Source organism: Mus caroli, chromosome 8 (genome assembly GCF_900094665.2).
Source record: "Mus caroli chromosome 8, CAROLI_EIJ_v1.1, whole genome shotgun sequence".
NCBI lineage: Eukaryota > Metazoa > Chordata > Mammalia > Rodentia > Muridae > Mus > Mus caroli.
In genome coordinates, this window is record NC_034577.1 from 97,933,724 (window position 1) to 97,945,928 (window position 12,205).

A 12,205-nucleotide genomic window follows, 5' to 3' on the forward strand; every position below is an offset into this window, starting at 1 on the left:
AAAAAAAAAACTTATATAGAATTATCTTCTGACCAACTGTCTAAAATTTATATGAAATATAATTAAACTTCATGTTCCACAAAAAAAATCTGAACTCCACAACAGTTTGGTCCCAAGCATTTTATAAAAGAGGCGCTCGGCCCGTGCAGTTAGAGTCTCAAGTTCCATTTTCCTCACCCTTGCATAGAAACAACTAGTAAATTGTTGGAAAGATTCTGGTGCAGCTGACGAATCTGAAGAAGCTTTGAGGTTGAGCTAGACTGACCTTTTCTTCATTATCTGGAACTTCTGGGAGTCATTTCTATTTACCAAAAAGTCTTAGACAAATATTTCTTGGTCACACAGGCACCAAGTGGTCAGCTCAGAGCCCCCAGGAACCATACTTACTGTAAAATTATGAAGCCAAACAGTCCCTGGACATTGTGGTCCCTGAACCCTAACTGAAGACCACTTGCTTCCTCCATCCCCGGCCTAGTCCCTATCTCTTAAAGATGTCACAGCATGTAGCAGAGTGAGCTATCTTTTATAACACCTCGAAAGTGTAGGATTTTATTTCTCTTTTCGTTATTGGAGCCCCCCTGACATGTTGACAGAAAACCAAATTTCCAGGCCTTCTTGGAAATGGGAAACTGGGGCCCAGCTTGATCCTTTACTGACCTGTTTCACTTGAGCAAATGGATCCAGGGGGCTTCTTTGTTGTTGTTTGTTTGTTGTTGTTGCCTGGTTTTACTACAGTGTGATGAGGCGGCATCTGTGTCTCATGTAAGATCTATTCAACGGCTTTTCTTGGGAGCCTACTACATGCCCAAGCAGTTTTCCAAGACATCTCATTCTTCAGAATACACAGCAGTGCTTATCTTCCTGGAAATGCTTCTCTAGGAGACAGACAGCAAAGAATCTCCAGGGCTGGGCCAGTGAGACAGCTCAGAAGGTCGAGATGCTGGATCAAAGCCCGATGAACTCTTAACTCCAGGATCCACGTTAGCCATTGATCAAAGAGAGGGTTTAATGTGGCTCACAGGCTGTCATGGTGGGGACATTGCAGCAAGAGCATGAGGTTACACTGATCTACAAACAGGAAAGCAGAGAGACAGTGCTGGTGCTAGGCCTGCTTGCTGTTTTCATTCAGTCTGGGCCCCCAGCCTGAAATGAGTAGAGTGCCTCTTCTCCCCTCTAGCAGAAGTGCATGCCTAGAGCTTTTGTTTCCATTGTGATTCTAAATCACATCAGGTTGACAATGGAGATTAGCTGTCACACCAGGTAGCCCTCTGTGGGGAAGAAATGTTTGAATACATGCATTTTGTCTTTGTGTAGTTAGGCTTTTCTTTAAGGAAGGTCTTGGTCCTCTGGGGTAGGCTGGTGGTGACAGAGATGGAGGTGAACAGCTAGGCAATGAAGAGTGGGGTCACCAGTGGGCCTTTTGTTAAGGACTAAAGATAAAATCTTACCTGTATCTGGGCCTGGGCAACCCAGTGGAGGACAGTCACCAGGACTTCATGGCAGATCCTTGCGAGGAGTCCCCACTGTCTCAGTTAGGGCTTCAGTCGCTGTGAACAGCCACCATAACCACAACTCTTATAAAGGACAACAGTTAATTGGGGCTGGCTTACAGTTCAGAGGTTTAGCCCATTATTGTCACGGTGGGAAGCATCTACACACAGGTAGACATGGTACTGGAGAGGTAGCTAAGAGTTCTATATCTGGATTAGCCGGCAGCAAGAAGAGATAGAGAGACACATCTAAAACAGCTTCTAGAGACCTGTACTTTTTTTTTTTTTAAAGATTTATTTATTTATTATATGTAAGTACACTGTAGCTGTCTTCAGACACTCCAGAAGAGGGCGCCAGATCTCGTTACGGATGGTTGTGAGCCACCATGTGGTTGCTGGGATTTGAACTCTGGACCTTCGGAAGAGCAGTCGGGTGCTCTTACCCACTGAGCCATCTCACCAGCCCGAGACCTGTACTTTTTGACTGTGTTTATCCCAAAGCTTTCATGATTATTAATAAGATGCAAGCATAAAAAGGGAAGAACAAGATATTGTCATTGTTCTCCTCTTCCTCCTCCTCCTCCTCCCTCCCCTCTCCCTTCAACTCTCCCTCCCCTCCTCTTCCTCTTCCCCTCCCCCTCCTCTTCCTTCTCTCCCCTCCTTCTTCCCTCCCCCTCTCCATTCCTCCTCTTCCTCTTCTTCCTCCTCCTCCTCCCCCTCACATTACACTCCCCTCCCCCTTCCTTCCCCCTTCTCCTCCCCCCCCTCCTCCTCTTCCTCTTACAGTGCTGAAGATCAAATCTAGGGCCTTGCACAAGCTAGCCAAACAGAGCTGCATCCCTGAACCCCAGAATTATTCTTCATTTACCCTCTTATATGCTCTAGTTTCTATCATAGTTCTTGGCCTGTGGTGGGCACTGTGTTACCTGATTAACGGCAACTGCAGAGGGCAGTAAGGCTATCTGAGAAGGCTAGTCCCCACAAGTTTGAAAGTCATCATAACAGTAGGCACTTAATACCTTACATATGCCAACTGATCTAGTGCTAACAGAGGAAACTGAGGCACAGAAAGACTAAACAAGTTACCAAGGTATGCAGGGAGCAGGTGGCAGGGCTGGGATTTGAATGTGGGCAGTTCCAGGATTCATTCTCTCTACCATTTTCCTGAATTGCCTTGCAAATGTTTTCAGTTTACTTACAAGATTGCCTTTGTGTCTTGAAACTAAACAGTATTGCCATTTGAGAAAAGCCACAGGCAGCAGCTCTTGCTTTAATAGAGCCTGAATTGGGGTGGGAGTGGGGGGGAGGACCCTTCAGACAGCAATGTATTCCCTCTGATTTGAAAAACGAAGTGTTTCCCTCCCATATAATTTCTGCCTGCTCCTCTTAGATGTTCTTCTGTAGCACCCCACGCTTGCCTTGTCATCAGTGCCAAAGCAGCTACCTCAGGTGCACGACAAGTTTGAACACGCTTGGAGACCTGCCAGGCTTAGCGTTTCATCCTCCCAGCTCTTCTTTAGTCATTCACATGGAAAGAGAGGGGGATCTTTGCTGTGTGCGTGCCTACATGCATGCATGCATGTGTGTATGTGTGTTTGTGTGACAGAGAGACACACACAGAGATGGAGATTGAACCCAGAACCTTGCATATGCAAGGCAAGTCTCTCCCACTGAGCTGTATTCCCAGCCATTGTTTTTTTCTGAGATTGCCACAGCTTTCAAGATACTTGAAATACAAGTATGCTCCACTCTGATGGTGAATCTTCATTATCAACTTGGTTGGACTTCCAGCCCTCTCTGGCTGTTGGTTCTATGAGGGTATTTCCAGGAGATTGAGCTTAGAAGGGAAGACCTGGGGCTGGTGAGATGGCTCAATGGGTAAGAGCACCCGACTGCTCTTCCGAAGGTCCAGAGTTCTAATCCCAGCAACCACATGGTGGCTCACAACCATCTGTAACGAGATCTGGCGCCCTCTTCTGGAGTGTCTGAAGACAGCTACAGTGTACTTACATATAATAAAAAAACAAAACAAAACAAAACAAAACAAAGAAAAACACTTATTCTTAAAAAAAAAAAAAAAAAGAAGGGAAGACCTGCCATGAATGTGGTGGTCCCATGATCTGGGCTGAATAAAAAGAGACAAAGGGGAAACCAGCTGTGCACTAGCGATCCTATGTCCCTGCTTCCTGACTGCAGAGGGAAGGGGACCTTAGTCATCTTCTGCCATGCCTCCCCACTGTAATGGACTGTAGTCTCTTATACTATGAGCCAGAATCAATCCCTCCTTCCTTAGGATGCTTCTGTCAAGTGTTTTGTCACAAGGGAAGTAACGAATACAGACAATTGATACCAAGAAGTGGAGCCTTTGCTGTGGTAACCCTGACCACCCAGAGAAGGGCAAAGGTCAGCTGCCAAGGTCCCACAGAGGCCACTACAACTGAATAGAAGAGGCATTCTGGGTCTCAGGCTGGCAGCAACACTTGATGACATCATCCATAGGCATGCAAAATGCAAGTTGTCATGCGAGGATGCACCAAGGTTTCAGTGCATGGTGGGGTGGGATTCCCTGCAGGGAGGACATCACAGGCCCTTGGGAAAAATTATGAACGGGAATCTAAATTGAAATGGAAACCTATGATGTTGGAGATACAGGACCCTGAACTCAGGCTCAGAGCAGACTCAGCTGAAGAGAGAACTGCGTGCGATAGAACTGGAGGATGGGAGCTTCCATATATACATGATGTCACTAAGGGTCCCAAGATGCCAGATGGAGAGGTAGGGTTTAGTTCTGTTCTGACAGGTTTCAGGTTTACTTGGTCTTTTCTGGATATTCTCTCATTCTTCCCTATGGAAACGTAAGTGTTTAGCCTGTGCCATTGTATCTTAGACGTATGTTTTCCTTTTCTTTTCTTTTCTTTTTTTTTTTTTTTTGGTTTTTCGAGACAGGGTTTTTCTGTATAGCCCTGGCTGTCCTGGAACTCACTTTGTAGACCAGGCTNTTTGTAGACCAGGCTGGCCTCGAACTCAGAAATCCGCCTGCCTCTGCCTCCCGAGTGCTGGGATTAAAGGCGTGCGCCACCACGCCCGGCTTTCTTTTCTTTTCTTTTCTTTTCTTTTCTTTTCTTTTCTTTTCTTTTCTCTTGTTTGTTTTGTTTTGTGGGGCTCATAATCAGGAGATTGCCTTAAGTATTAAAGGAGACTTTGGACTTGAATCGTGGAAGAACTGTTAAGACTTTAGAGTCTTGAAGATGAATAGACTATACTTTGCCTTATGAGATGGCTCTTATTCTTTGAGGACAGAAGGTGGTTGTGATTTTAAAGAATATTGTGATTTTTAAAGCAGTGTGTTTAGCCTGGCAGTGGTTTGCACAGACCTTTATCCCAGCACCAGCAGGCAGAGGTAGATCTCTGTCTGATGAAGGTATATTTGTAGTTAATCTTCATTGTCAACTTGCTGGGATTTATAATCCCCTAGAGACACACTCAGAGGTATCAATGAAGATGTTTCTAGAGAGATTTAACTGAGAAGAGAAGACTCACCCCATGGGTTGGAGTCTCAGACTGAATGAAAAGAGAAAGGGGGGGAATAAGATGAAATTCTGTATTCATCTGTCTATTTCCTAGCTGTGGCTGCAATGTGAACCTGCCTCATGTTGCTGTCTCCATGCCATTTCACAGTGAGAGACAGGATTCCTTCTTACGCTCTGAACCAAAATGAATCTTTATTCTCTAAGTTGTTCCTGGAAGGTATTTGGTCTCAACAATGAAAGAGATAACTAATAAAACTTAGCTGCTGATTTTTTGTTTTGTTTTGTTTTTAGGTTTTTGTTTGTTTGTTTGTTTTTGTTTGTTTTTTGACAGAGTTTCTCTGTATAGCCCTGGCTGTCCTGGAACTCACTCTGTAGACCAAGCTGGCCTTGAACTCAGAAATCTGCCTGCCTCCCAAGTACTGGGATTAAAGGTGTGCACCATCACCACTCAGCAGCTGTGGATTCTTTTTTTTTTTTTTTGGTTTTTTGAGACAGGGTTTCTCTGTGTAGCCCTGGCTGTCCTGGCACTCACTTTGTAGACCAGGCTGCCCTCGAACTCAGAAATCCGCCTGCCTCTGCCTCCCGAGTGCTGGGTGTGGATTCTTTAGTAGGTCATTTTGCTTAGTCATTCAGTAGACATATTTTGAACACATACTCTGCCAGTTGGGCCTACAGCCAAGCCATGTGCTGGATGGTAAGAGCCAGATGTGAGTACCGGAAAAATCTCTGTCCTCATAGATCTGACACTCTGGAGAGAGGAGCACAGAGTAGATAAATAAATATATATCACGCACAATGGCAAGTCACCTGGAAGTTACACCTACTGAGATAAGAGGCAGTTTGTTGTTGAATACAAATGACATGGACAAGCAAAGGTTTCCGTTGAGTGACATCTGAGCAAAGATGTGAGGGAAGAGGTTCTCCATGTACCTGGAGGACAGCATTCCAGGTAGGGCCCTAAGACGGGGAGGGTAAGAGTAAAAGCCAGCGTTGGAAAGGGGGTCGTGAGTCCACAGAGGGCTTGCATCATCTTTGGGCTTTTCCTTTGTGTGAGATGAGCAGACAGAGCAGAAGAAATGCAGTGATCTGACTTGTTCCAGATCACTGTGACATCTTCATTAGCTCTTCAGCATTTAAGGAAAGCTTCTGAAACCTCCTGTGTGAGAGGTACCTAGCCTCCAGCACTGAGAGAGAAGGAACAGTAACATATAGAGAGAGACAAAGGACTCTTTCTGTCAAGAAATCTCAGTAGAATAAATGTATAAAATGGATGACAAGAAAATGATTGAGTAGACCAAGCACAAAGGGCGAGCACAAAGCTGGGACCCTGTGTGAAGTCATACTGATGAGTGCTAGGAAGAGGAGACACAGTCATACTGATGAGTGCTAAGAAGAGGAGACACAATCTACTTTGTTAGAAAGTTGGACTAGCCGTGAAACCTCCTCTGATGCCCTCTGCCCGGGGACACTTGCCTCTTGCTGTGGCATCTGAAGAGAACTGTCCGGATTTGTCAGTGGTCCAGGTTTGGAAGCATATTATATTTCATATGGTGTTGACTAGTTGGGAAGGAAGAGAGAAGAGGTTCATCTTCCATCTTCATACTGGGAATTCAAGTTTTTCTTCTTTGTTGATGTCAAGATTTAGCCTGTTTAGCGTACATTATCATTTTTTCCACACTTTCTTGTTCATGTTGAACACTGTGTTGCTTGAAACCAAATCTTGATAGGCTCTTTCATCTTTATCACACTGTGTGAAGTAATGTGATCTTAGTGCACCACAGGAAGAGGCCTGTCTTCAATCCAGCAAATTCGGTGTGCCCCAGGCGAAAGGCCTTTGAACAGTCTACTTAAAGAAATGTGCAAAATTGCACATAACTTGAGCTGTGAATTCTGGTACCAGGTTACTGTTTATAGTAGTTACTTTTCTATTGCTGTGATAAAACACGACGGAATTAACCTGTGTATGAAGGAGTTTATTTGGGCTTACAACTGGAGAGAGCTAGAGTCCATGGTGGTGGAGTGAAGGCCTGGTGGCAGGAAGCTGAAAGCTTACAGCTTTTCATATCTTTCTTTCCTTTTTCCTTTTTCCCTTTTTTTAAGACAGGGTCTCTCTATGTAGCCCTGGCTGTCCTAGAACTTTCTGTATAGACCAGGCTGGCCTTGAACTCACAGAGATATGCATGTCTCTGCCTCCCAAGTGCTAGGATCAGAGGCGTGAGCCAGCACATCCAGCAAGGCTCACATTGTGAACCATAAGCATAAAATAAAGAGAGCAACCTAGAAATGGTGCGAGGTGAACACTCAGAGCCCACCCCGACTGGACTGATGTGCTTCCTCCAGCGAGGTCACACCTGCTGAGCTGCTGAGCATATCAACTGGGACCATGTATTCAAATGCCAGAGTCTTCGGGGGCATTCTTACTCAAGCTTCTCCACCATCAGTGTAGTTTCCTACGTGGCAGGGTACCTGAGAGGAGACCTTAATGCTTGGGGAGCCCTAAAGAAGCTCAGGTCGCCATCATGGTTCCTAGCAGAGTGAGTGAGTCAGGTGAGCTCATAGCAAATGGTGGCTTTCAGTTCCCCAGTGGACTGAGCGTCAGACACGTTAGCTCACTAACTGAATTGTAACAAACAAAGCTCTGGGGAAGGGAAGAAAGACAGCTGGGACATTGAAGTCGTGTTTTCTTGGTTCATACCCCAACTCTAGTGGCTTCCCTCCTGGATGGTCCAAAGTCAGTTATTGGCAATTTTGCCATTTGATTGGTTATGGTTATGTTTGCATAGTCTTACTTATACTTGGTGTGTGCCAGCTCTTTGGGGAGTGATGGTTTTTCATGATTCAACCTGTGAAGAGAAAGCCTTTAGCAGTCTTGTTTATTAGAATACGTACACTGACTCTTGGGGCAAGTGTCATGGATTAACACAAAATGGATTTCTGTCCTGTGGGAGAACGTAGAATTGGAAAGTGGGGATGTTATACCAATTCATAAATTAATAAAGACCTTACATCATGTCTGTGGTTCAGCGAGACTTTTAGAGATGGAAGGCAACGTTGAGTCTGTCCATGGAGTTGGAGGTGAGAGACGAGCCATGGAGTGGCTGGTCAGACTAGACAGGTAGAAGGTGACAGACAGCCTTGCAGTCTCCCTGCATCTTGTGTCAGACAAGCTCATGGCGGCAGCCTACAGGAAGCCTCATGTAAGCTGGGCCTCGGGCCTGGCCTGAGCGGAAGGAGCTATTTCAGCCTTTAAATGGCACAAGGCCATACAAAAATCTCAGGGCCTTGACAAGCCATTGCATATTCGAAGGATGTGGTCCTGGTGGCAGAGGTATTAAAGAAGGTCCATGGGACTCTTCCATTCTCAGGTCCCAGGCAGTGATTGTCCCGCTGCGGCCCGCCATCCCAGCAGTCCCTATAGGAACACAGTTCTTTCCACTTTACCTTCAAGATACCATAGGAACTGAAGAATTAACTGTAAAGAGAAAGCCCCTTTCCAAGCAGGATGCTTCTCCCTGGATATCCAAATGTTAGCTTAACAGTGAGAGCCAGGCTCACACTGAGAACTGAGGCACAGGGAGGCACCAGTAGGCTTCTAAAAGGGGAACCATGCTCGCCCAAACAGGAATCATGGCTCTCAAAACCTTGAGAGGCACAGACAAGCACATAGGAGCCTTGGCTTATGAGATTGCTCTGGGTTGGCTTCCTATGTTATGAAAGCAACTTTCATGTGTCTGGAAAGACACAGCCTAGCTGTAACTTGTTTCTCCACCTTCAGTTCCTACCTTGTAAATACTAAGCTTGAAGGTAGAGGTAGCTATTATATTGTTGCCTCTTTGGAGGTGGCCCAAGGAATTCCTCCTAGGACTAAAATGCTTCTACCGTTAATGCCAGGGGCATGGAAGTTGCTCCTGCTGGCCTTGGGTTGGGAGTCCCAAGTCCAAAGCAGAGAAGCACCTTACTGGATCTTACTGAACAATGGCTCCCCGTAGGTTGCAGTTTCTCTGGGGTTTGTCTTTCCTTCCAAACTGCACGTTTGTGTAATGGATGCGCGACTTGACGGAATGCCAGCACATGGCAGATGCAATTATATTTCAGAACAAGCCTCCTCCTTCTAATCTCTCTGCCATCAGTGATTAATTAGATACTTTGAACTCTGCCCAACTGTTTGAAAGCTGTGAAAAATACAACCTGCATAGTTAAAATTTCTACACAAGCCCATTTCCTCATTGTCCCTGCATTCCCCATGCTTTGAACATAATAAGTATTTATACATGTTTTCTAATACACGGTCTGGCTATTTTCTTATCATGGCTAGAATTCCCTCCACTGTTAGCCAAGAAGTGCAAGCACACAATGAAAACCTAATAGCGAAACTATGTGAGAAACCAGCTGAACAGTTTAGACAAACTCACAGTCTGTTAGTACCACGTGGCACACAAGTCCTGCTTGTCATCTTGAAACTTGCATGGGTGCTTCAGAAAAGCTGCTCGTCTCTGTATTGAAGTTTTACAGTATTTTTCTGCATTATGACAAACAGTGGTAGGATAGGTGGTACAGGATTAGAGAATCTCTTTCTCTGTCTCTCCCTTCCCCTCCCCCTCTCCCACTCCCTTTCCCTTCCTTCTCCCCTCCCTCTTCTTCCCCTCCCTCCTGTTTGTGTTCCAGTTTCAAACTCAGGTCCTTATGCTTGTACAGCATGCAGTTTACCAACAGTGTTACCCCCCAGCCCCACACTGCTTTGTTACATATAATTATTAGGTATGTATATATGGCACCAGTGCGTGTGTGCGTGTGCGTGTGCGTGTGTGTGTGTGTGTGTGTGTGTGTGTATCTGAGGACAGTGTTCAGGGGTCAGTTCTTCCCTTCCCCCTTTCTGTGGGTTTCAGAGATAGAGCTCAGGCCAGCAGGCTTGAGTAGCTCATGCCTCCACCCTCTGAGCCATTTAACCAGCCCATAGCACCATGTTTTACAAGTAGATTCCTTTCTGAGATACAATTGTCAGGGCCTGAGTGCTAAAAGATCTGTTCCACAAAGGAAGGAACTCAGGCAGAATCAATCTCTCTCTTTCCTTCTCCCCCTCCCCTCCCCTTCCCTCTCCTTCTCACCCTCCCCCTTCTCCTCTCCCTTTCTTTCACTCCCTCTTCCTTTCTCTCTTCCTCTCCCTCCCTCCTCTCTTCCCCTCATCCCCACCCCTCCCCCACCTTCTCTTTCCCTCTCCTCCCTTCTTGTGTGGGCACATTTCACACTCGGGTCCTCATACTTGAAACTGGCTGTGCTGACTTCCCAGAGTGGACACTAGGTTTGCAGGGCTGGATGGGCAGCAGAGGGGAAGGAGTCTCTCTCTCCTCCTAACCCTGTGCTGCACAGAGACTTAATAACATCAGGCAGGGAACTCTGTCACTCCTCAGCTAGGTCCTAGCAACTACCATGACCAGTCCCTCCTTCCTCTGATGTGAAGTTCCCAAGGACAGCACCTAACACCCTTTCCCTAGGTTTAGAGAGATACTTGCATTTTGACCTTTCCTTTTTTCCAACCCTCCCTGGTTCCATCCATGGATTTCCAGTCAGATTATGACCTTCTACAGAAAAGCTTGTCTACACCAAACCTCTGCCACTAAATCTCAGATACTTTTTGGTTTTTTTGGTTTTCCGAGACAGGGTTTCTCTGTGTAGCCCTAGCTGTCCTGGAACTCACTTCGAGGCTGGCCTCGAACTCAGAAATCCACCTGCCTCTGCCTCCCAAGTGCCAGACTGCTCCTGAGGACTGTGACTGAGAGAGACAGTTGGAGGCCTGTAGGTAATTATGCAACCCTGATTCCTCTTGACTTCTCCCATCTCCCTCCTAGGTGACAGCCTGCCTGATTGCTGTGGCTAAGACAGACAATGATGTTCAAGTGCGCAGAGCTGCAGTCCACGTGGTTGTGCTGCTGCTTCGGGGACTCAGCCAGAAAGCAACGGAGGTAAGCCGGCCTCCCCTTCCTTACGTTGTCCTGATATCCAGTCTTCTTGTACAGGTCCAGCTCAACCCTTTTCTTAGATATGAGCTGGTCAGCAGAGTTTTCATCATTTGCATCTCCAGCTCGAGTCTCTGCAGTGCATGAGAGTTGCACAGTAACTGACTCAGGAAAACCACACAGGCTTACCGACGCCCTGAGTCCTGGCACTCTCTCGGGGCAGGTTCCAAGGCGAGCTTGGAGAGCAGTCACCGTGCTCTGCAGCCTGAACTCTAGTGACTGGTATTTCTGACTCACTCCGTTGTTCATGCTTAGGCACAGGAGGCTTCATGTCAGAGACTGGCTTCCTTGCCAGGCCTGAGTTCAGTCCATACTTCCACTGTGGCACTTTTTTCTTCCTTCAGGGGGTTTGATTGGACCTCTCCCTGGTGTATAGCTAATATAGGAAGAAAGTTTATGAATCCAAATGTGTGCTTAGATCAAGTGACCTCAAATTAATTTCTTTGTTGCTTCTAATGGAGCTGCCTTCCCAGCTGATTTCAGATAGAGCCTGCATTAATAATTCACTTGCTGGCACACACAGACTCATCTGTGGCCTGCACATCAGTATTTAACCAAACCTCCAGGAAGCCATTGTGAGAGTGATTGTTCTGCCACACAGAACAGCTTTATCCATGCTTATAGTTACCGTGTCAGGTTGTGGAGGCCTGTTTGTGCATGTAGGCACTCTCAGTCACCCTCTTCCCACCTCACACGGGCATGCTTCCTCCATCAGTACCTCCTTGCCATTGTTCAGCCTGGCAGCTGAACTTCCAAAGGGCCACTTCCCTGATCGTCACCCTCAGCTGCGCCTCTCTGCCTGCCCACCTTCTCATGCGCCCTGTCTGCCGTGCGGGTTAGCCTGAATGAGCTCATGTGGCATGAACTTGTTTTAAAAGTTTGACTATAGTGGCCTCAACAAGTAAGGATCTGTTTTTGTCAAGTCTCAGGAACCAAGGATTTCTTAGCAGCTCAACTATAGCAGGAGAAAGACAGTTCTAGGCACATTTACACCCTTTGGTTGGGGGGAGGGGCAGTTTCCTAGAATCACCACCCCTACCCCACCCCAACACTTTTGTTTTATTCTTAGCCAGAATGCTCACCTAACCACTCCCCACTGTAAGGTATCTCCACGTTGTAGTTAGCTGGCACATTTCTGCTTGGAACAGAATCAAAGTTTAGTTAGCAAAAA

General features: G+C 46.4%; 1 protein-coding gene across 1 annotated transcript in view; it reads left to right on the plus strand.

Annotated features, from left to right (window-relative positions):
* Nucleotides 1-12,205, plus strand: part of Tango6 (transport and golgi organization 6 homolog) — a 171,836-nt gene that overhangs the window by 128,190 nt on the left and 31,441 nt on the right. The window contains exon 17 of the mRNA XM_021169882.1: nt 10,867-10,980. Coding sequence (XP_021025541.1) covers nt 10,867-10,980 — 114 coding nt within the window. The remainder of the gene's footprint in view (nt 1-10,866; nt 10,981-12,205) is intronic.